General features: G+C 48.9%; 2 protein-coding genes across 2 annotated transcripts in view; one reads left to right on the top strand and one right to left on the bottom strand.

The window, feature by feature from the left end:
- MAMDC2 (MAM domain containing 2) overlaps positions 1–13,129 on the bottom strand; it is a 44,007-nt gene extending 30,878 nt beyond the window's left edge. Inside the window, exons 1-3 of the mRNA XM_078861899.1 lie at positions 12,684–13,129; positions 10,466–10,879; positions 2,946–3,238 (exon numbers count right to left, since the gene is read on the bottom strand). Coding sequence (XP_078718025.1) covers positions 2,946–3,238; positions 10,466–10,879; positions 12,684–12,735 — 759 coding nt within the window. The 5' untranslated portion in view covers positions 12,736–13,129. The remainder of the gene's footprint in view (positions 1–2,945; positions 3,239–10,465; positions 10,880–12,683) is intronic.
- A 4,884-nt stretch (positions 13,130–18,013) lies between these two features.
- Positions 18,014–25,511, top strand: part of LOC144935538 (synaptic vesicle glycoprotein 2C-like) — a 67,545-nt gene continuing 60,047 nt past the window's right edge. The window contains exon 1 of the mRNA XM_078862293.1: positions 18,014–18,593. The gene's annotated coding sequence lies outside the window, so the exon portion shown is untranslated. The remainder of the gene's footprint in view (positions 18,594–25,511) is intronic.

The following is a 25,511-nucleotide window of genomic DNA, read 5'->3' on the forward strand; positions in this document are numbered from 1 at the left end:
TGGGGACATGGACGCTGGAGCATAGAAGAACCGTACAACAGTGGATCCTGGTGCACTCGCTCCTTTGCTCTCTGTTCTGTGATTGGTGGTCACCCAAACACGCCCTATCCCAGGCCCAACCTGCTTAGCTTCTGAGATCCGAAGACAGTGTGCACATTTGGTCATTGGCATATACGTGCATAAGCTTGACGCGTATATAAATTAATTTTTTCGAACCAGACCACAGTCCAAAACGTTCATGCATCTGGGGAATAAATTAAGAACAATGATAGATGGCGCTTGCTTGGTGCAGCCAGACAAGCATTCCAGCGCTCTTGACACCGCTGAAGCCTCCGGTCGAAACGGAAAATCCAGAAAAGCAACGACATTCATACCAGAGAAAGTTCAATTTGCTGCATTACCCACGCTGAGGATTCAACGGGCGGAAAGAGCCGTGGCGCCGTGGTTAGCGCACGGCGCGATGAAACGGCAACCCGAGTTCGAATCCCTGGCTTACGGTTGCCATCAATGGCAACTGATATCTGCCCGGTTTTGACCAGCCCTTTGTTAACCCGCACTGACCAGCGTGGTGAAGTATGGTCAAACAAGCCCGATGATTGACAATTGTGTCGGTGGGGGGGGGGTGAAGAGGACTTCATACCAGCAGTGGACAAAAGGATCATGCAGGAAACAGGGACCTTTTGTCAACAAATACACGCAACTACTTGTATTTTTAGCAATTCTATCATCCGTTAGGTGCCCAGGCTCTTACACTAAGGTTATAGAAGTAGCAGGCGGTGCTCACTAAATTTAGCGAGACGAAACCACGCCAATTGCGGACGTAAGTGCACGTGTTTACGTTTTTCTCATTGCCGGCGTGATTAATCACACGCAGCAGAAACCAGTCATCGCTTGCGTCTCGAGTGTCTGGCGTGGAAATCACATGGGCCGCGGCGGCGTCGCAAATCTTGAAGGCTTACTCCTTCGGAGAGGTTTCCTGGGCATCTGTTCTTGCTTAGACGTGAAAGGTGGGGGGGGGGGCTGACTGGCGCTGCCGTGAGCGTTAATCGCAAGGGGAAGTTGCCCCGAGCCGTCATGCACAGCCGTTGCCGGGACCTCTCGAGCCACAACGCTCTGGGGCTGAGCAACAAGAAGTACGTTTTTTTCAGGGTTATAGCGCGTAAATAAACAAACCCACAACCACCCAATAAAGCTAATTAGTAAGGTTTGTCACGTAAGCAGAACATGCCAACGGTGTGTTGTAGACGAAATCCACAACATTTAAAATCTGAGTACGATGTTTCGCCAGTAATTACAACCAGCATCATCAGTCGGCAGCCAGATTTGTTGATGATATTGGTCGCGAACGCCTACGTGTTAAACCGAGGAAGAGCGGTGTTGGGTTTTCCCTGTTCCAGTCTACATTCTACCCCCTGCCCCCCTCTCACCCGAAGACCTCTACCGTGCGGTAACTTCTGTACCATCAAAGACTGCCCAGGAAATCGAGCCTAACGGCTCGTTGGGCCCTTCCTGCTGAAATAAATGAACACAATTACAAAAAATAAACACATTTGCAAATACATAATCGCATTTTATACACTGACATACCATTCACACCACAGCATACTGGTATTCGTGAACGAAAGAATCACGGTCATGAATAGTGTAAACCAGAGGTCGCAAACGGGTTTTGATTCCTTACCCGTACCCGGCCGCACCAGGGTCGCAAACGGGTACCCGTACCCGGCCCTACCCGTACCCTACCCGTATCCGGCCGGGTACGGGTAGGGTACGGGTATCGGGTACCTGATTGCGACCTCTGGGATGAAGCCATGTTGCAGGCGCGGGTGGGTTGATTCTAGGAACTTGAATTGTGAGAAGAGACAAGACGTTGGGAAATGAGTGACAAACAGTTACTCACCAGTGACTCACGGCCTACCCGTACCCGTACCCGGCCGCACCAGGGTCGCAAACGGGTACCCGTACCCGTACCCGGCCGGGTACGGGTAGCCGGGTATCGGGTAGGGTACGGATATCGGGTACCCGGTTGCGACCTCTGGTGTAAACCAGACAAACACCTAAACTGGTTTTTACTTCATTGCATATCATCAGCAAGGGAGAGGCCTTGACAAAGTGGGATTCCTAAGCCAACTGCACAGTGTCAGCTTGCAAGGTCAAATCGCTTCCCATCGTGCGCATGCTGAGTAATACACTGGTCACGTCGTGTCCACGATCATCATTCATACATGTGTTGGACTGGATCAACTGCTGTTAGGAAGCATCACCACAGCAGGATGACAGTGACATTCCCTTTCGGACAGTGCCGATGTCCTCTGCCCTCGTTTTTTCGGGTTGTGCCCAACAGCTCTCCGATGCCATTTCGGTTTTTGCAAAGTGCTGCTCATCGTGATGTCTGACGTTTAGCTGCACATGCTGGGAGCTTCTTCGAGAGCCCATGTCCTGAACAAGTTCCTGGCGCATGAATTCGGTTTCAGAAGAAACTCTCAGGACAGGGAGCGAACCGTCAGACATCATTTGACGATTCACTCTAGATTAAAAACGAATTTCTTTAGAACTGATTTTGTGGCTAGTTTGTTGTCCTTCCCCGCACCTCCGATCAGTATGGTTGGCTACATACGGTGCAAAACAGTTCAACATCAATACATACATCCTGCGCACATAAAAGTTTAGTCAAGAAACAAGGTTACGTAATGTTACGTTATAAACTTTAGTGTGCCTGCCAACAGTGAGTTTTTTGGCATGCATTTTAAGTCGTTTTGGCTGACTGTGAAGTCCAATGCCTTCCCCGCACCTTCAATTTGCATGGTGGGCTACGTACGGCGCCACAGAAATTCGACACAACAGCACACGTCCACTCTGAGCATCACGCAGCACGACCTGAAAACACACCGCAGAGCAGCGCGCGCCGTCGCCGTGCCGAAGCCACCCGGCTCGCCGACCCTCACCTGGAAGGGCTCGTCAAAGGGGCCCACGTCGAACGCCCCGAAGCGCCAGCCCTCGTCGTTCACGTCCCCCCGGGCGACGCTCGTCCACACGGCGGCGGCGGCACCGTCGGCCCCGTCGGCCGCAACGAAGGCTCCGTGGACGAGGGCCCGAGCCGCCAGGCCCGCGCGGGGACCGCCGCTCACGCGGTACACGAGCTCCACGCACGCACGCCGGCCCGCCGCCACCGATGGGCCCACCAGGCGCGACGCGGGAGCCTCTGGCGGCACGGACTTGCCCACCGACATGACGCCGTCTATGGGCGGGGGGGGGGGGCGGGGGGGGGGCGCACGCACTGAGAGAGCTTACGGGAGGAGACGAATAGGCAGCCACCCGTCCCAGGTGGGTTTTTTTTTGGTTCGAGGATTGAACTCCCTTTTTGAAGGAGCTGTCCTGGAAAAATCTGTGAAGCCTTCCCGGAACGTTCAAAATCCCGGTTTTTGTCAGTTGCGTAATGATACGCCGCGCTCACGACGATTCACGCACATGCCGTCTCCACTCTTCATAGCTCATCGGATTAATTTTTTTTTACCTACATGACTTTACCGAAAAAAAACCTAAGAGTACTCATCGGATTCCTCAAGCGTACATATTCTGATTCTGTAATTGTGAGATATTCCTTTCCAATGATATGTCCTGGGTTTTTTTGTGCCTCAGAAGTGGCACGCTCAGTGGAGCTGTCAGATAATTTTAAAAGTAAAGTCAGTGTACCCCTCTGTCAAGAGAGAAAAAAATGGCAGTGCCTGAATCTGCACGCCTCAATCGGCAGCCCTGAGTCAGCGGTGGAAATTGCACATTCTCATGGCAGGGACGAACCTCTTGAGACCTCCACAAACGGCAAGCTCATCCCATAGGCTCGAGAGGGATAATGGGCAACGCCAATCTCTGGCCAAGAGTTTGATTTTCTATCCTTCCGATGGCGAATTGAGGCACCTAACCACGGTGCCAGAGGGCTGGACAGCGAGCCCTGGCAGTCTGAGGCATATGCAGGCGAGGACTGGGCCACCAAATTTCTGGGCATTTGGCTAGAAAGCAACGACACCTGTTCTTATGCATGGTGGTCGCCCAGTAGCTTAACGAGAGTGGGGGCATGGGGAGGGGGGGGTGACTTCCCCCCCCCCCTCCTGGTGGCCAAATCTACGAGTTAGGCCCCTCTTGACAACCAACATGAGATACGGTGTCAACAACAGTGTAAAAGAACAAAATAACGTAATTACAGCGCGGTTTACATTAACGTTCCACGTTTTGTTTTAATTTAATTAGAGCAGTTTTGGGGCCCCATCTGACCGATTGCTGCACCCACTGAGCCGATAATATAGTTACGTAGGTAAAATAATAATAAAATTAACATCAATAAAAGTAATAATAAAAATAAAATAATAAATCACGACGTTTCGGAGGCAACACAAGTCTCCGTCATCAGGTGGGACCGTCACAGCTAGATTTACTGTATCATACTCTTAGGGAAAAAAACTAAGAGTATGAATCCTTGCAGTCACGAAAGCTTCAAATCAACGATAATATAGTTACTACGTCACTGTGGTCGCCCTACTAGAGATATCCAGATTTAACTCTGGCGAGATCCGCATGCATTGACCATATTTTAAAAGTGGCGTGTGCGCTTTTATTCCCGGAAGTTTTGTGTGAGCATAATGTGGGCTTACAAAATGTCTGTACGCACGTGCTAAAAACTAAAACTTAACTTTTTAATTCGACCGGGTAAGGCGCACTAAGCTATATAAAGTAGCTCTTGTTCAGAATGGACCTGGGCTCAAATTATGGGCTCAACGAAGCGTCTTATCGTCGTCCGGAAATGTATAGTAGCAGCCAAACACTCTCAACACGTGTTTCTAAATGTGGAGGGGAAAAACCGGCGGACCCAGAGAATGTTATTTTAAGCAATTCAACTAAACAGCCTTTGCAGATGCTGTTGGGTGTGTGTGTGTATGTATGAACATGTGTGTAAACATCGCCACTGGGGAGACAAAGGCGGCCGGGCGTGGTGCTGGCCACCCACCTCCTCGTGTACCGTTCTGGCCGTCATAGGTGCTCGCTAACAGCACTTGCCCCTACAGTCTGTTAAGGCTATACGGGAGATCTTTGTCTTTGTATTAACATGTGCGCGTCCTTTCGTGTACGTGTGTGCGCGTGTCTAAACGAGGCATTGCAGAGTTGTGCCTGCACACAAGCAGAGGCAATCGCATGCAGTCACACACAGAAACAGATGTCCATACGGCCCCGCAGACTTGCTGAAGCAAGTGCTGTTAGTAGGCATCTAAATCAGCTGAGCATGGCACAGAACACAGTGGTATGGCGAACACGTATGGGGCCGTCCATAAATGACGTCACGTGATTTTGGAAAAAATTTTACCCCCTCCCTCGTCACACGGCGTCACACACACCTACACACACACCTACATGCACACACCTACACACACACCTGCATACACACCTACACAACAACAACAACAACCGCCATTCGCCACTAAGTGGCGGTGACGTCACCACGACGCTTGTGCCAGGCCATGTGCACCTTGAGGCCACGTGAAGTGTCGAACGCCCGCTGGCAGGAGGTCACGGGGCAGACCCAGGTGCCACGGGTCGACTGACCGAGATGACCGAGATGACTGGCTGATGCACCACCTGTGCCCCCTACTGTGCCAACTTGCTGTGCTTTAGCCACCCGGCGCTCCGCTCGTTGTTGTGAGCGTCGCTCCTCCGCCCTCCGTTGTTGTTGGAGGGCGACTGCCTCCAACTGCCCAGTAGCGTCCTTCACGAGCCTCCTCCACTGAGGCCGATCTTGACACCGCTGGTACCAGTCATCGGCAAGTCCACTCAGCTCCACGTCCTCCTGTACCACATCACTCCATCTCTTCTCTAGCCCGTGCCGCGCCCGTTTAGCCCCCTCGATCCGGCCGAACAAAAGCTGTTTAGGCATGCGGTGGCTGGGCATGCGGGCTACATGACCCAGCCAACGCAGCCTTGCCTGCCGGAGGAGCTCACTGATGGGACTTTGCCCAGATCTTTCAAGGACTTGTGAGCTCCTCACACAATCCAGCCTGGTTAAACCCAGGATGGATCGTAGGCAGGCCAGCCTAAATGTTTCCAACCGGCGAAGATGCTCCACTAGGGGGGTCCACGTTTCGCAAGCATAGAGAAGGGAGGGAATGACCGTGGCCGAGAAGACCTGAAGCTTCGTGCGGAGCGACAGACCAGGTAGCTTCCACACAGCGTTACGCAACCGATGAAAAGATATTGCCGCTCGACTGATTCGGAGTGAGACCTCTGCTGATAAACTGGAGCCGGTCATGAGCACACTGCCCAGGTATGGGAAACTCTCTACTCTCTCCACAACTGCCCCATCACCGATTGGGAGTTGTGGGGGCGGAGTGCCCGATGGTACAAAATACCCAGGCAGGTGCTTAGTTTTGGTGGGGCTGATGGTAAGGCCCCACCTCTTAGTGGCACGCTCCAGTCTCAGCAGCAGCGTCTCCAACTCCTCTTCTGAATGAGCAGCTATTACCAAATCATCGGCATACATAACGTGGTTGACCAATAGGGAGCCATCCCTTGATCGCACCCGGGCGTCGATCAGCCTCCCATTGTATCTGTACCAAATGGTAATTCCCCCGGTACAGCTATTGAAGGCTTCACGAACTACGCAGTCGAAATAGATGTTAAATAATGTGGGAGCCAGAGGACATCCCTGTCGCACCCCAAGGTGTACAGGGAAAGGCTCCGACTCCCGGCCACGTAGTTTTACCCGGGCCCGCTCACCATCATGAAGGTCCTTAATGATCGTGAGCAGAGGGTCAGGGACTCCGAAAGCACGAAGAACAACCCAGAGCCCAGTCCTACTGATGGTATCATAGGCCTTGACCAGGTCAATAAAGCAGAGATGTAGGTCTTTTTGGAATTCCCTACACCTCTGCTGTAGCAGACGGACAGAAAATATGGCATCTGTGCAGGACCGCCCTTTCCTGAAACCACATTGGGGCTCCGCAAGCCTCTCCTCAGCATGCCTAGCAAGGCGATGTTGAATAATCCTTGCCAGGACCTTACCCGGCACACTGAGGAGTGAGATGCCCCTGTAGTTGTTACAGTCGGTACGGTCCCCCTTCTTAAAGAGGGGGACCACCAGGGCATCCTTCCAGTCCTGCGGAACCCGTCCAGTGGTCCAGACTGTTGTTATGATGTCATATAGGGCAGTCTGTGCACAAACGCCACCCTCCCTCAGCATTTCGCCTGGGAGATCATCTCTGCCCGGTGCCTTCCCTGGTCTCAGACTCCGGATCGCCCTCAGTACTTCCTCAACAGCCGGTACCTCAGCCAGCCACTCACAGGGGGTGACCTCTTCCAATATTTGAGGCACCGCAGCCTCAGCAGGGTTATCCCCACTTTGTGCCATGATGTTTTCCTGGCTGAGAGATTTTCCCTCCCCCAGGACCTCACAGAAATGCTCAGCAAATCTGCAAACCTGTTCCTACATACACACACCTACATACACACACCTACATACACACACCTACACACCTACATACACACACCTACACACACACACCTACATACACACACCTACATACACCACAATGCACAGTAACACCCACACAGCCACTTAAACGCACAAGATAGCCACAGATGAGCCTTCATTTCCTCTCCTGGTGGTTGAATGTAATTACTCGAGCTGACTTCAGAGTTTACTAAGTGTCAATCTAGATTTGAATCTAAGCGTCTTGCGCTCTACGCTTCCCTACCTTTCGGTGATTGCATCTCCATAATCTGTACAGTCATAACACACTCGCCTTCAGGAGGCCTTCTAAAGAATATTTCACATTATTATTTAAAACTCGTGTTCAAGTATCTGCTTTAGAGCAAATATAATACATCTCATTACATATACTGGATAATAATTGTCGTTTATCCAGTAAAGGGGCCGTCCATAAATGACGTCACGCGATTTTGGACGATGTTTGACCCCCCCCCTCTTCGTCACAAAGATATTCCGCCCCCCAATTTTTTTTCATAAAACATGCTTCAAATCGCTTTAAACTATTGTCATTGTAGTGCGTATTTAATGTGGTGCTGTACTCTGATGTTGTAGGAGAAAACATGTATTAAAAGTCTATTTAATTAAGTAGAACGTGTTGTCTATATTTATTTAAAGTTGCGCATTTTGATGTGACGTCACATTTCTCAACCACCCCCCCCTTGTCACACATCGTCACAAATGTCTGACTCCTCCCCCCCCCCTAGGTGTGTGACGTCATTTATGGACGGCCCCAAATCTTTATCCGATTCTGAAGATGCATGAATACTCAGTAACGAATTGGACAAAGGGGCCATGCATAACGATGCAGGGTCCTCTGCGGCCTCGTTTGCAAGTGGGAATTGACCTGAGACTGGCAAGAGAGCCGCGCTTACCAAGGAGGAGGAGGTACACTCAAATATTCATGCAGATCCAGAAACATGCTTTGTGTGCTGCCCTCTGTTGGCCACCTTGGATCTCTACAGGAAGGGGCATTGGGCGTCTAATTCATACGATGTCCGTCAATGCGTGATCCACCAACCCGGCTTTTTTTTGTTCAAGTGCCGGTCTTTGCACGCATGTGCCACCACGCCCATCAACATTAAAAACAATTTGAACCGTAACAAAATAATTTATTACCAGCGCTTTGTCAATCCAATGCATGAAGGGCACCCCATGCCGTGTTGGTCACGTGGGTTCCGTGTTGGTCTGGTGGTCACGTGGGGTTGTTGAAGGGGGCTCCTCGGAACGTTTCAAATATCCCTCGCCGCTGATGTGAGCCGTGGCTGGGAATTGAACTCAGGCCACCGGGCTCACGGTGCGGGGTATCATCGCCTGCACTTCTTCTCAAGGCCCCTCCGCCCCCATTGCTGAGGGACTACTTTTTTGTGTTTTTTTTTTGCTTTTTTTAATTTCAATTATTTTTTATTTATTTTTTATTTTTTAAAGTGATTTTACCGAAAGAACCAAGAATAGGATTACTCCGTGTTAGCTTACTATGGTGTGGGACTGTTTTGTTTTTGCTGGCTTGCCCAATCTTGATCAATCAGACTTATAATTAATGAATCTATGTATTATTTAGTGACTTGCCTACCGTGTTCTCTAGTGTGCACTCCTGTCGTTTTGTGTTTGTATTGTGTGCTGTTGTAACTCGATGAACCGTCCTTACTGGAGCTTCATAGCTCATCGGATTTCTCCTGCAAGTCTAAATAAAATATCCTGACAAAGAAAAGGGCATAAATGTAATTCCCTGTCAAGCGAGCATTCTTTGTCTTGTTCCCACTGGCGAGCGAGAGGTGAATTTACTTAATCACCACGTGTCAGAATAATCACGGCGTTTTAATTGACACACTCGTGCAGCGTTCAGAGTGGCGGCTGAATTTGACCGCTTTGGCAAATGCGCTTGGAGATGCGTCGAATGTTTAGTAATCGTGTCGAAAATGTATAACGGAAGACCACGGAATTCTCTGGCGCCGTTCTCTCCAAAAATAAACGCTATATCATTCGTTTCCACTGGGCCATTCTGCACCAACGCAACACTGAGTGCGGCATTAAATCAATTCCACTTACGTACCACGTGTGCATCCAAGTCGCAGCAAGGCCAGTGTGTGATGCACGTGGTACGGCATGTAGGAAGAGGCATGCCCACGACAACACGAGAAGGCCACAGGTTACAATTGAGAAAGCCTTGGGCTAGTGCCGGTGGTGCAGAAGTCACAATTATTTACCGGAGAAAGCCTCTCTGAGTCACAATACTTTTTGCACGAGGGTCCTGCGTTGGGGATGTTTTTGCCAAATCCCATGAATGAGTGTTCGACATGTGGGAGGAAACTGGAAAACCCTGATAAAACCCATGCATACTCGGGAATAACACTCAACACTGCCATCTCCTGGCCACCTTGCAGCTCCACGCATACACCACCTGGCGAGCCGTGGTGAGTTACTGACCAACCCGACCATGTTCTTGGTTCTTTCGGTAAAGTCACGTAGAAGGGAAATAATAAAATAATGAAAATAAAACAATAAAATACAATTCTCACGACGTTTCGGCCACAACGCAAGCAGCCGTCCTCAGGTGAAGAACAGGTCTGTCGGAAAGACAGCGTCTGTTCTTCACCTGAGGACGGCTGCTTGCATTGTGGCCGAAACGTCGTGAGAATTGTATTTTATTATGTTTTATTTTTATTATTTTATTATTTCCCTTCTACGTGACTTTACCGAAAGAACCAAGAAGATGAATCCCTGCAGTCACGAAAGCTTTAAATCGAAATTTAACCCGACCATGCTTAATTTCTCTTTGAGTCTGTTTCACTTGGTCGGTCGAAACGCCAAACACTCATCGATGGAATCGGCCAAGGATCCCAATGCAAGGATCCCTTCTCACAAAATCCTTGAGACTCAGTTGAGGTCGCTCCCCCACGAGAAGAAATAAAACGAATCTGCTGCCAGTCGACTCACCGCGCCAAACCCACTGGAACTCCCCGGATCTGTCGTTTGTGAACCCGCAGGTGCCGCGCTTGAAGCGGCAGGACGGGGATTCCCTCCCGAAGCGAGTGCCGTCGTCTGCCGGCCGCGTCCCGGTGCCGGCCTGCCTGCCCCTGTGCCGTCTCCTGGCAGCAGCGCCCGCCGCCGCGGGGTGCCCGTTCCTCCCGCGCCGGCCGCCTCCCGGGGCGCTTCTCTCAACCGCGAGGCCGCCCCCATCCGTGCCGGAGCCGGGCTCTCGGTCCGGCCCCGCCATGCCGAGCTGAGCGTGGCCGGATCCCGCATCCGCACGGAGCCGCTCGACGGGCCCTCGGTTCAGCAGAAGACGAGGCCGCCACGTGACGCTGGCGCTGCTGCTGCGTCGACGAGGGCCCGGCCAGGCGGCCGCATCTGTCAACGGGGGGTGAGGGGGTTGAAACAAGAGACGGATTTAGAAAGTGGATTTTAGAAACCTGATCGAGGTTTGGGAGGTAGGGTGGTCTTGAAATTTCAGGGGGGGGTTTTGGTTTGTTTTATAGGGCCATACGTTAATAGTGATGAATGTACATTCTGGAGAAAAAAAATGTTATATTAATATTTGGGGTCTCAAGGGGAGAGGTTTGGGGTGGGGGAGGGGCGGTGGGGGGTGATTGCTTCCATCGCCCTTCCTGTAGGTCCCGACACTTCGATGAAAAGCCACACAGCAACATCGCCCCCGACCGGCAAAATACATCTAAACCCTTTGCTTTCCCACCTGATGACGGACGCTTGTGTTGCGCCCGAAACGTCGTCATTTGTTTTATTTTATACCTACTTGACTTTACCGAAAGAACCAACGAGTATGGATTCCTGCAGTCACGAAAGCTTCAAATCAAGATTGAAATATATCGATTAATTACGAAGGTGTTCGTAAGTGTCTTTTTGCGAGTTCTGCATACAATTACTGACACTATAAACACACACCGTGGACTTATAGATGCTTAATAAGAAGCGGGAATTCCGTGTCTAATTTATTTAAACAAATCTGAGTCCACTGAGATTCACGGGATTGAATTACCCCTTGTATTATGTTGGTATGTTGAACTTTATTTTGCCCCGTACGAAGCCAACCGTGCTAATCGGAGGTGCGGGGGAAGGACAACAAACTAAACACAATAACATATTACAGATACTCAAATGATGGACTTTACATTGCACTATAAACTCTGCGAGCTGAGTTTGATTCCTGGCCATGGCAAACCATCAGTGGTGAATGTTTTCCAAACTAAGGCTGTGCTCACCCCCACTTCACCAAACTGCATTGACCAATGTGGTGAAGTATGACCGACACAGCGTGGAGAAGGCTTCATCAGCAGTGGATTGACAAAGGGCTGTGGATTATTGATGTACAACTCTTCTGAAGAATCTGCCACCACCAACATAGACGATGCTACTCAATGGTATGCGAGGGCATTGGTCCGCTTACACTTGTTTTAGGCTTTTAGTATCAAACTCTTTAAAAAGTACCCGTAAAATTTAGTTATGAACGTATTATATGGTATTTAATTTCAGGTGCATTAAGAAAAACCTCTGGATGTAAAACGTTGTCGGCCAACACTTAAAAATAAGCTCATCAATGCGGTCCTCCAATTTTGGGAGGGCCAACGAAATGTACATTTTTCAGTTTACATTTTTTTTATAGACTTTAATATCTTTATAGCTAATTTCATCTCTATAGTCCTTCTAGAACATCGTCAGAATTCGCATCACTCTGTAACTCACAACCGCCTCTAAATGGCAAGCTATTTCAAGATCTAATGAAGCTGATAATGATGATGACGATGAATGTGGTAAAGTATTGTCAGGCTGGGGTTCCACGGTTTTGCCAATAAAGTTCCTAACAAGTTGAATCAAGATGTCGCATGTGGTTGCGATCAATTAAAAAAAAACGCATGATTCGAGCGACAACGCAGCTGTTTTTGAAACTAACATCGTGGGGTCTCTAACATCCACCTCACAGAAGGAAATGAACTCTGGCTAATTTACCACTGGAACGACTGACAGCTTTAAGAATAAAACCGGAAACGCACAACATTGACCAAGGAGTGAATGCATTGACCATCACTAATCGGCCAACAGTTGCCCGTGCCGGTCACCTCAATTCAATTCACGCGTAGCGCATCACGCGAATGAGTCGCTCGCTTGACGTTGTAGCATCGTTACAAAACGTACTCACGTGACACACAGAAGCAGCAACAGCCCAGCAACAGGAGCAGGGGGGTGCTCATGATGCCACGTGTCGAGCTGCCCTCCTGCTGCCCCCCACACGGCTTCGACCTGGGTTCACCTCCTGCTGCTACTGCTGCGCGAAGCTCCCAACAACACGAACACGCAGCCTCGGGGCTAACGCAGTGGCCCCGCTTGGGAGGGGGAGAGAGACACCGCCTTGCTGAAGCAGGAGTGATTCAAACAGCCACTTCTCCCACACTCTCGGGCGCAACGCCGTTCTGTTTGCGATGCCTCCTCTTTGCAGCTGCTGAACGTTAAAGTCCAGTGGGGCTCCTCGTGCCAAGCCTCCGGTGCGGGAAGCGACGCTGGAGGTACGAATGGAGTGGAATTCAAACAGAGTGCATAGCTCTCTCTCTCTCGGTGAGTCTCACACTCTGTGTGTGTGTCTCTGCAAGTCAGCTGGTTCTTGAAAATGAAGCTGCAGAGACGGGGGTCCCTCCCCACCCCCCTCGCCCCCACCCCCCTCACCCCCCTCGCCCCCACCCTCCCCACCCCCTCGCCCTCCTTGCCCCGCCTTTTCAGCAAAAATCCCACAGCCCCCTCCCCTCCCACCTCCACTTGCCTCCGGCGCGGGCTAAGTCAGAGATGGCAAACACCAAAGAGAATTCGTGAAATAAAACTCAGCACGTGCTTCGATGAACGCCGTGGCTTTAAAAGGGGGAGGGGGAATCAAAGTATACAATAGGCCGACGTTTCGGGGAAATGGCCCCTTCTTCATAGCAGGCTGCCAAAGAAGTATCGCCAGATAAGTTGGTGGGGGGGGGGGTCTAGCACAGGGACAGGGGGGAGGGGGTTAAGCTCAGGAACGGGGGCGCAGGGGGACACTGCCACCTTGTAACTGGCGTGAGTTTGCCTGGCTGACCACGTCTCTGCGAAGTGAAACAAACGAGTCGCGCAGTGCAGGCAGGGCTCAGGCCCGCGGGGATTCAGTGGGCGGTGTGGGACCGAGGCTAGGAAGTGGGTCGATTGCTGTAGGGACTGCGAGGCCTCGGGGGGTAGGAGGAGGGGGAGGGGGAAGCAAACACAGAGCCACACCCGTTTTGACGTGCGAATTATTAATAGTATGGAGTGTGTGTGGCACTGGCAGCATTATGCCTGTAAATCCAGCAGTATGGCAGTGCTTGTGGTTGGTGTAGCGCACGGACACGAAATTGTCACGGGCACCAAACAGTCCTCTGGGTGCAGGGTTGATGGCAGTAACAAAAGCAAGAGGGTTGAACAACTGTTTGTGTATTATTCTGAGCGGGTTGTAAAAAATCATCATTTCCTCCAGGTCCATCCACGCACGTCTAGGACAAAAACAAAGATCACGTGGAATGTGCCCGATCTCATCAGATCTCAGAAGCCAAGATGGGTTGAGCCTTGATGGTGCTTGGTCGTGCGGCTACGATGTATAACAGATATCACAGACTGTGATTGTGCATGGCCGAGAGCAGAGGGCCATGCAGAACAAAATGCATTGTTGCACCGTACTTCTATGCTCCCCCCACCTGAACCAATCCGCACTGCCCAGTATGCTGAGATAGGGGTCAAATCATCCATCAGTGCCCGCACAGAGTGGGGAGGCCTTGATCCAGCACATGCACATGGACTGTACATAAAATTGCACGCGTAAAATACAAAAATACTCACTCAAAGATCGCGAGCACCAACTCCCTCTTTAAAAAAAAACAAGAATGAGTCTCGAGACTGCTTGGTAAATTAATGGATTAATTGTATAATTACCACCGTCATTTATATGCAAAATAGGCGGCTTGGTGAAGACAGACCCAATTCTCCCAGTGGCACGATGTAAATTAAATCTTGCACGTGGACCAGTGAGGCCTGCAACAAAGGGCCGAGTGCATTAATGCATTAATCATGTAGCAACTCACCCCACCCCCCACACATCCCCCATACAATCTTATTTTTCTATTCTCTTACATTTGACCTATGACCTCTGCATGCAATGTGGCTCCTGCAAGAGCGAAACGAGCATTTGCAGCTCCGTCAGGGGGGCTCCCTGCTTCTCCTCTAGGATGTGTTCCCCACTCAATAGAGCTCCCCGTCGGGACGAGGTGTTACGCGTTACGGTCGAGGGGCTTCGCTGCGGAGGAGGAGGAGGGGGAGGGGGCTGCCTCAGCCTTGAGCGAGCGCCCTTTGATGCAAGTATGAGTGCCACACAGAAATCAATGCCAAACCGGTGATTATAATCAAGACAACTTGAACGACTCCTATCTGGGAGCTGTGCACTGCAATAATTCACCTCTGATGAGCACGGTCGGCTCGGTACGGTGCAAAAGAAGTTCAACATACGTACACGCAAGTCAGGTGTGATTCTCATTTAAATTGCATCGAGTCTGAGAGCCGTGCTCTGCCTAAACGTTGCAGCAGCATGAACGTGCCTCCTAGATCTGCATACCTCTTTCTCCCATCCTGTGCATTATTCAAATTGTGCTATCAGCTTCACGTCTTGAGATGAAGATATTTATACTGGTTACAGCCCACAGGGGATTATTGTGTCCGTCCGTCGTGCATCCAAAAATGGGAGGGGTGGGGCTGGGTGGAGAGGGGAGGGTGGGGAGGGCCTGGGAGGGGAGGGTGGGGAGGGGCTGGGTGGGGAGGGGAGGGTGGGGAGGGGCTGGGTGGGGAGGGTGGGGCTGGGTGGGGGGTGGGAGGGGTGGGGCTGGGTGGGGAGGGGCTGGGTGGGGAGGGGCTGGTCACCCCGTGGTGCCCTTATAAAACTCAACGTTTAACCTACTCACGCCGGCTTGTGCCCGCCCTCACAGTCGGCCATATTTGCGGAATACACCACGCCGCCGTTGACCCTGGCCATTGACCGAGCAACCCAACGTTCCTACCAGCTCCCTCCGCAGGAATGTTTTGTAGTGGGCAGCGTCCCTCCCTATCCATAATAAAGGTTGTTGGGTTAGATCGTGTACATATTAATGTGTCGACGCAGCCAATTAGTAAGGTTTGTCACGTAAACAAAACGTGCCAATTCGTTACTAGTTCAGCACACCGGTGGGTTGAAGAGTTACACCTGAGGATCCAGTTTTAATTAGGGCGACTGCCCAGATTTGAACCCAGAATTTGTGCAATGCTGATTCAGTAGTCTGACCCTTAAGCCATCCGGCTACCGCAGAAAATATGTTTTTTTGAGGATTGGATTACATTAAGCGCATCAGAGATATGTGGATAAAACACCCCTGGACCAAACAGGGAAATTCAAATAGTGTTCAAAATATAATGCATATTGCATGCTGTAATTTATCGCAGTCGTATTTGGAAACGACTTTGCTTGCGGCGTTGGCATTAATGCAATTCAAATCCCACACGACTGTGATTGATCTATTGTGTTGCTTACTCGACGTACTAAGTAGGTATTATTATTTGTCTTTAATGCAAAGCTGTATTCAATCTGAAGGCGACTTAATCACAGCGGTAATCACGATGCCGTTCGCATGGAATATCAAGCAAAGAAATGGCTCCCTTTAGACACACTGATTGTATTGACAAATGGCTTAAGTGCTAAACAAACACGGGTAAGAAACCGCACTTCCATCACCCAACAAAACACGACTCCAACTCTCCAAGCCCTTGCAGCAAATGCAAGCACCACTTTCAATCTGCCGCTGAAAGGGGCAGCACTTTAAATCTCAAACCGAACGCGCGGGCGGTCATTCCCTGAATAAAAAAAATAACCTCCCGTGCCCACTTGTAAACGAAGTGATGAGCGCCAACCACACAGATCCAACTATCAGCTCGTGGTTGAATCTTGACTGTTTAAGACAAGGCTGGGTGCCTTATACACGCAGTTTGGTGATGTCACGTGACATGCAAGGCGTGGATGCAAAGCATGATGGGAGGACAGACCCTACGGTGAGAGTCACACCTTTAGCCGCATAGAAATCACTATCTGCGCGAATCATATTATTTCTTTCCGTCCCGCGCTCACTCTTTCTGTCCGATGAGTTACTCATCATGCACATCGCCGTTTAGGATTGGTTTAACGATCAGCTGCGTCTGACTCATCGGGTCTGAAGTTAACGTTTCCACTCGGCCACGTTTGGTAATTAATCACGTGGCACGGTGACGAATGAGCCGTATCTGAGTAATCTTAATTTTGGAGCTTTCGTGACTGCAGGAATTATTCTTTGGTTCTTTCGGTAAAGTCACGTATAAAGATAAAATAATAAATTAAATAATAGCATACTACGACGTTTCGATTGCAACACAAGCAATCATCATCAGGTATAAAATAAATAGCAACACAAATCTAACCAGAAAACTATAGACAGACATATAAGCAGACAGACATCACAAAGATACACAGAGAGAGAACACGTATCGGCACAAAGAGAGAGGGATCGTCTCTGTGACGAGGTCTTAAATATAGAGAGGGGGCGGGGGCGGAGAGAGGGAGGGGGCAGAGAAAAAATTAGCATGTCAATGAGTGGACGACGACGTGGTACGGTACGCAAGCTTGAAAATTAGGAGAAAGACACACTTTGATCTCACGGATGCTTAGATGGATCGCGTGTGTTGTTGGCGCAATGAGAGCGTATGCATATCACGTGGCAATGTAATAATAGAATTTGTATTCATGAATAGTGTAAATGTGATTGCATATCATGATCATGATTAAGAATGGGCATTAGGTTGTGAATGGGGTTGCATAAAATTGTGGGGGTCCGTAATTTATAGATTGGGAAAAGGTTGGTGAACAGGGGACCACATTGCATAAAATAAAATAAAAATCCGGTTCAGGATGAAGGGAAAATTCAGTTGTAAGCAGAGGTTGCACTTAAACAGTTCAACGCAGTGTCCAGCACTTTAGCAATCACTGCATTATTTTACATTTGAAGTCAATCGAAAGTCAAATGCCCCCCTACTCAAAGCGGCCATGGGGCAGCGTTCATCTCCATTAGCGGCTGTGAGTCCGTGGTGGATGCTTCACGTGGTATTTCTGGTGGATATGTTTCTCCATCGCACAATCACGATTGATACATTTTAATTCGTTTTTGTTTTAACGTCATATATATTTTACAATGATAAGGCACATTATTCCCATCATGAATTCAATCTGCATGGCATTGACTTTCATTTCGACGCTTTTAGCCACCAGTTCCAATTACATCGTGTGATAAGTACGGAGACAAATCCGAAAAGATGGAAAAACACTGCGGGTGAGTGCAGTGGGGAAGGCGGGGGTGGGGGGGTGTAATATCACCAACTAAAGCAAAATTTTTTTATCAAAATATCATCAGCTGATGCCAACGCGGAGAACCAGGCAGACTGGATTGACGCGCACAAAAAGGGGTTAATGTTTATTTGCTGTGTGTGTCCCGCAGTGGGCCGGCCCAGCGTGCACGGTGCGCGACGCAACGCGTGCGCCTGCATGTGAAATCAATCGATACTCGGCGTCCATCCCATCCCAGCCCAGCGAGAGGCGAGCGGCGTGCACGCAGCAGGCAGCAGGCAAGGCGGGCAGGCTCAGGGCGAAGTGCCGTCGCTGGTGGAGTTGGGGAGAGAGCGAGTGGCGCAGGGATGCAGCTCTGAGTTGCACCGCAGCCGCCTCTCACCACCACTACCACCACCACCACCTTCCTGCTCCTCCCCCTCCTCGTGCTGCGTGATCCCGCGCGTATTTGACCGGCACACCGGCCGGCCTGCCAGGGACCAAGAGGGGGGCTACAGGAACCAGGGGGAGCTCCGGTGGAGACTCCTCTGGTCCAGAGGAGGAGGACGACGACGACTTGAAGCGGTGGTGGCAATCCTGAGATCGAGAGAGTTTCCCGAGACAAGGAGTCAAAGCTTCACGCGAGCGCCCAGAGACCCTGCGAAGCACGGAGGCACAAACTGCACTTGTCCAACGGTAAGCAGAGTCTGTCTGCTCTTGATGTACGGCCGTCCTTTAGCCGCATACAGTGCAGCGCAGTGGGGTCGCGACAATATTCTGCAGTGGACCTCGGGGATACTTAGCAAGAGCAGAATGGAACTTTATCGCAGAATAGCGCAGCCGAACACTGCGCCGTAGTGCAGCATTATTGTGCTGCATTGTAAATGTGATGGGTGACGACAACTTATATTTTAAGTTAGTGTGTGTGTTTTTTTTTATCTGGTTCTAGAGCTAAACAAGCATTGTGAAATAAGATGTGTGTGTGTGTGTGTTAAATCTCCATGTAACTTGCGCATTATTTTGTGCATGACCATGTCTTACACGGAAGGCTTCTCGTTTCTACAAAAGCCACACAATGGGGCCACGCAATGCCGGGATCTGCAGCACAATGCATTTTATGATGAATGGATGAGTGCCAGTATTGATTTTTTTTGCAAACAAGTGCAGACACACGCGTCCACACGCCCACAATGCACACACACAGCACCACATTTAACCTCTCAGCAGGGGGGTCAGGGCTAAAGAACAGAGATGAAAAAAATACAAGATTAATCGAGGTTGGGAGTGGCATTAGGAGAGTTGATTTTTTTTCAGACACCAGGCTTGCTCAGCACAAGAGATCGCACGATAGATTTTAAATAAAATACCGATGACCGATTTGGTAATGGAATGCGCCATCCAAGCATGCCCATTGTTTGAAATAAAACCAGCTTGGTTATTTTGATGAGATGAAATATTAGAGAGAACAGATGGATTTAAAGGCATAAAACTTAATTTAACCTGGTAAGAGCCGTTTGAGGTACATATACATATATTTTACGAGGTAGGCCGGATTAAATTGAAGGAAAATTTATTGAAGGACCATCATTTCCAGAGTATGCAGAAATGTGCAAATAACCAATTACATTTTTGCTTGAATTTCAAATATGCCACGTTAATATAATGTAAACAATCCGTGCGTTCACAATGTATAACAAATTAACGGGGTGTTTTTTGGGAGTAGTTTGCAATTACAATTTGTTGTTAACGGTTTCGATAAAAAAAAACATTCTTGTAAAACAGCGGCGTTTATTAGCGGACACAAACAATGAATAAGTGCGACGCAAATATTCAGATGTCGATATGAGACAAAGGCAAATGGTGCATCAGCACGTGGTTCGCGAAACCAGCGATGTGCGTTTGTGACCGTGCCACTTTGGACACCGCCGGTGGTGGGGAGGGGGTGGGGAGCCGATGCCAAAACCATCTCCTGGTGCTGCCCGCCCGGGGCTTGGCTCAATGTCTGCACCGCAAAAAATAAAGAACCCTCTGCGTGCAAAAAAAAATGCTCGCAAGCCTCGCGTTAACCATCCGCTGCGCGCCCTGGCGTCTTCCCGCTCGCAGTCAGCGATCGCGAATTAACAGACGGACCCTCGGACTCGGGACGCGACATCTTCCGTGGCGAGTCGCGCGCGGTTGTGAGCAGGCGGGGTGGGGTGGGGCGTTGCGTCGGCGGCAGTTTGGCTCCCAACGGCGGAGTGCGATTCGCCTCGACCTCGCCCCGTATCGCTAAGCCGGGCGCGTGTTGCTGCGACCGTGCAACGGCGTTCAGCTTTGTCGCATGGGGGTGCCTGCGTGCGTGGGTGTGGGCTATTCGCGTAAAGGTAGGCAATGGACACGTATCGCTCGCGAGCGGTCAACAAAGTTTTGAGATCGACGCATTAAGATTATTAACTGATGGGGGGGGGTTGCTTTGTTTTTAATGCAGCTATGTTGAATGTTAACACATTTAGTTTGTGTAACGATCAGCACAAACGGTGTCAATGCGTCAGCTCGAACGTCGTAGCGTTACGTCAGAGGCGAGTAATATCAATGCCAGGCTTGAGCCACCCCTTGACCAATAATGATGAAGTATGGTAAAAAAATCCCCATGACCTAAAGGGCTGGGGAGGGGTTTTCATGCAGCAGTTGTTTGACAAAGGGCTGCACGTAATTATTTAATTACTGCCATCACTACATAAACAGGGTGCGATTACATAATGAACATAACATTATTTTGGAGCGATTGCGTTTCAAAGCATCACATGTCAAAAAGTTTGACCTCCGTTCAAATGCCAAACCAAAGGAGGGGTTATTTAAAAAAAAAATTGTTTTAAACCCAACATACTCATCTGACTTCTTATCCACAATGCTCGCATACTCGTAGACAAACGGTGCATTCAATTTCCAACCACGCAGGGTCCCCATATTCGCTCACTACCAAGCAGCCGCGCGTTTTCTCCCATTGCGCGTGGCCCTTCTGGGAGTGGTGGCTGCGGCGATGGCGTTCGGTGGCTCTGCAGTGGGAAAACGGGAGGCAAGAGGACGTGGTTGGAAGCCCCCCAGTCCCCCCCCCCGCCCCCTTAGTCTTCTCCGCCACCCCCCAGCAGTTCACTAACCAGCCCCCCCCCCCATGACTGCAATGCCCATCGATAACATCTTGGTCGTGATGCTATTTCGCGAATTCTCTCCCAAAAAAAAACTCCCCACCAAAGCAGAAATTTACACCGAGCTTAGTTAAAAGTGGTTATACGGTTGGGCCAGAGGTTGTCCCTGTTTGTTCGACTGCGGTTTTTTTTACGCTGAACCCGCGCTCGTTACATAAACGTGTGTACTCGCGTAGCCCCGGTGAGTCATCGCTGTGAGTTAATTCGGTGCACCATGAAATGCACTTCTTCTACCGTGCACTATATGCGCAATCTGTGCCTTTGATGGTCGCACAGAGGTTGGCTGCATTTCACATTTTCCGAATCCGCATGGACGCAGGTATTAAGACAGATAATTGACAGAAATGTGATGTTGACTAATGATGCCGTTTTTTTTGCATTTTCTTGCAAAAAATAAAATATTCATATTCGGTTGCGTCCCTTAATCAAATAAGCCGAATGTGCCCCAATGTGCTTTGCGAACAGCAATTCCCTCTGTGCTTCTCCCCTGGTGGTCCTGAGCCAGTGATGAACATTCCACATGCGTAAGGAAAATGGAAGTATGTCGACCGGGCCAAGCCATGGTGGCTACCTACCAAGTAATGCGACGCTGTTCTCACTGAAGCCAGACAGCAATGAAGAGGTGCGTCAATCGTTGCCAGGATTTGAACCCATAGTTGTCATAGCATCTCCGCCAACTGAGATGTATCGCAGCTCCGTCCACAGTGAACGAATGTGAATAACTTGTGTTGGGCATTGTAACAAGAATGACAACTCTAATGATCTTCACAAACGATCACGATTCGGAAGTGGCGATGAGTTTCAAGAATCGGTCGACTTTTAAATTCGTTTTTTTCTTTCTTTTCTCGTTCGTATAGTGATTAGGGCTTTTACCCATTTCGTTCGCCTAAATATAATACGGGTTTAATTTGCGCGATTCATAGGTGATCGTTTCTTACGCGTGCGATTTTATACAGATGTCAGTGTTGATACTTACGCGATCCGGGGGTAGAAATACCCAAAAGGGATCCCAGGTTATTGTGAAAGAAGACGTCACGGACGAAAGGAAAAAGAAGGCGGGGCGTAAGCGAGAGGGTTACGCCCAGGAGGGGCAGCGGTGACGTCACCGGATGAGGCGGGGCGATCGGGACGGCTTCCTGGTGGGAGTTTTGAATGGAGTGGTCCAACGCACGTGATCTCGCGTGGAAAACAAAGTTGTGTCGTCTCAACCTTCGTCTGGTGGACTCATTTACGCGTGTGTCGAGGGGCGTAGGAATCAATTTCAAACGGTGGATTGAAGCGCTGACAAATGCCAAACGTGCGCTCTGCTCTGTGCCATACACGACGAGATACAAATGTTATCCCTAAGTAAGGAACGAAACAGGAGGATTTATCAACAAATATGGCCGTCGCCTGATGAAGCTAGTTGTAATTACTGGCAAAACGTCGTACTCAGATTGTAAATGTTGTGGCTTTGCTCTCCAACACATCGGTGTGCTGTACTAGTGACGAATTGGCATGTTCTGTTTACGTGACAAACCTTACTAATTGGCTTTGTCGGGTGGTTGCAGGTTTAACGACACATATATTTACGCCATCTAACTCAAAAAAGTATGGATGATATTGGTTACAAAAGCCTACATGTTAAACATACACATTTTTATTTGCGTCAGTAATAGCGCAATCGATATATGATGGTTTATATTCAATATTTTCTGTATATAACTGATGAAAGTCACCACGTCAGCTCTGATGAAAACCGAACGGTTAATGAAGAAGCAACCTTAATCCAAGCAATGACTAAAAATGGCAACAGTCGGAGAAGAGAATATTGATGTTAATCATTGAAATCGGTTAACGCAATGCCATTTTTATGAAAACAATATTTTCTTGGTTTCTTAAAGTTATAGAGTTGACCAATAAAAAAAAACAAAATCATGGTCTTATAACCTTCAAACAGTCATTCTGTCTGCAAAGAGACCACATTTGTGATGATGCGACCATCTTTGGAGGCATAAAAGCTTGCAAAAGAGACACGCATTTAACCAACTTTACGTGGAGAGACTGATACAATTATGAAATGTCCTTGCCATGCACCTCAATTTGCATTCCAAATCAGCTCCAATTGACGACACTGTGCAGATCCATCCCATTACATCAAGGTCGGGTCGCACTAACAGAATTTTCCCAAATGACACTGCAAAAAGGCTGTGAGCAGCAAGCAATTAGTTAACGGTCTCCATTCGCCTCGAATCAAATGGAGAGGGAAGAAAAAATATATTGCACGCGGTCTTTTACGTAAATGACCGAGTCAGTCTTTTAGTAGCCCCTTATTGGGAAATGTGCCACTCAACGTGAAGTATCTGGAAATCCGATGGACTATCCACAGCCCTGTTATTCACAAGCCCTCCGCTTGATTCGCGTGCCGCTGCCGTAAATATATAATGCCCTTTCCAATTGACAAATTAAAGCTAATTATGCAAATTGCTGAAGAGTGGCCAGATGGATAGAAAAAAAAACGTGCCCGGTGGAAACGGGCCACTGAAAGTAGCGCGCGTGCAATTGAGCAGAGTACATCGGTGCTCGAATGCAATATTACAAAGTGCAGGCTTGCACACGCACACAATGAACGCTGTGCCCACAGATGCACTTACGCCCGTGGTACGCCAAGCAATTGATTTAATGCCAGGCTCAATTCTGCTCTGATTCAGCAGAACCCAGTTGAAACGTCGTCATGATATGGCATTTCCATCCCGAAAGCCACTGAAGCAGAATATATTTTAAATGTCCTTCCTCTTGTTTCATTGTTTTATTATTGTTATTTGAAATCCACTTTTACATCAGGAGTTGTTCTCTGTTAATGTGGAATGCCCATAATCTGCTCTCTGCTTGACCATGGAAACTCCTTGACTTGTAGACTTTGACATTCAACTTTTAATTAATGGTTTTTCCCTCTTGCCTATTTAATGCATTCCAATTACACCAGCAGCTAAAACTATTTTGATAAAAAAAAAATTGAACCTTTCCCAAAAGGTGGGGAAAATACATGATTGCATATACTGTATAGCAATTTAAATCACTTTCACCTGCACAGTAACATTCAGCACCGCCTGTCAAGATTTAGTTTGTTAAATGAGAATTATGTTTGCAATACACAGCATCAGTGCTCCAATGAACAATTCGTTAACGATGCCCCTACAATCGTGCTTTGTTATTTTCTCAAATTTTCTTTCTTTCTAGTAACACTTTCTGGGCGATTATCTCTTTTTCATTGCCCTCTGACCCGAGTGACCCATATTTGACGAGAGTTTAATTAAAGCTCGCTAAAACATCAAAGTTAAATGCCACACAGCACAAAATGTATTCTGTTTAAAAAGACAGAACCCACATGAAACGCTTAAGATAATCTGCTAATGAATTATTAACATGCGTATGTATAATTCATCAGTGCAGAGAAAGTGGCCCTGTGTCTCTCTATAAGGGCTTTGGAGAGGAATCAGTCAATGGCGATAAATAATACATGAAGGCAAAGGTGCAGTCCTGCAGATACCTGCTCATGCCACTGTGGCTACTTGCCCCACTTACAATCGAGCACCCCACCCACACTTTACCCCCACCACACAGCCAACCTGCCGATTGACTACAGCAATTTACACCGTTGGATGGACGGTGGTAGGAAGGTTGAAATAAATAACGCTTATATACATAAATAACGATTAAATACATAAATAACGACTAATTATGTGAATAATGATTGAATACGTAAATAACGACTCGTACCACCGTAGCAACCCGCCGCGCCAGGAGATCGAATTCAACCGACGGACCTCTGGACTGCAAGTCCAACGCTGCTGCTCACAGTTACACACCACACTAAACCCAGCGCGAGATTGTGTCCACAGCGTTGCCGTTCATTCATCGCCCGACCGAACAGCGCCGGTTCGGGTCAATCGTTCGTGGCAACGGAGAGGGCCGTTCCTAAAGTTGTCAAAGTTCGCAGCGCCGCTGTTCTGAAGTTGTCGCACGCGCTCGCCGAGAGCGGACGTGGAGCTTGTCCGGCAATAATTGGAACGTTTAAAAAACAAAAGTCAAGAGATGCAAATATTGATGCATGACGTTGTACCCGAAAGTGCATTGCGGATGATAACAAATTAAACACGTACACGAGATCGGGTCTACCTTCGTGGGATCTGGTGAGATGAAGTGTAGGAGGCAAATGCGCCGCCTTGCAATTGTTTTTGCCACGTTGCTGTTCGTGAAAGGGGGCCTCCTTTAGATGGAGCTCTGGAGAGCCCCTCGGGAAGGTAATTAGAATATTCTCCGCGATGGCAAGACGTCTTGAAAGAGAGATACAGAATGTATGGAGCCTATATTATATTGGGTATTGTGGATTTCATATATACACAACCATAACCACGCAACAAAAACGTGTAAAATAACTGCGAAGATT

This window comes from Lampetra fluviatilis, chromosome 13 (genome assembly GCF_964198595.1).
Source record: "Lampetra fluviatilis chromosome 13, kcLamFluv1.1, whole genome shotgun sequence".
Lineage (NCBI taxonomy): Eukaryota > Metazoa > Chordata > Hyperoartia > Petromyzontiformes > Petromyzontidae > Lampetra > Lampetra fluviatilis.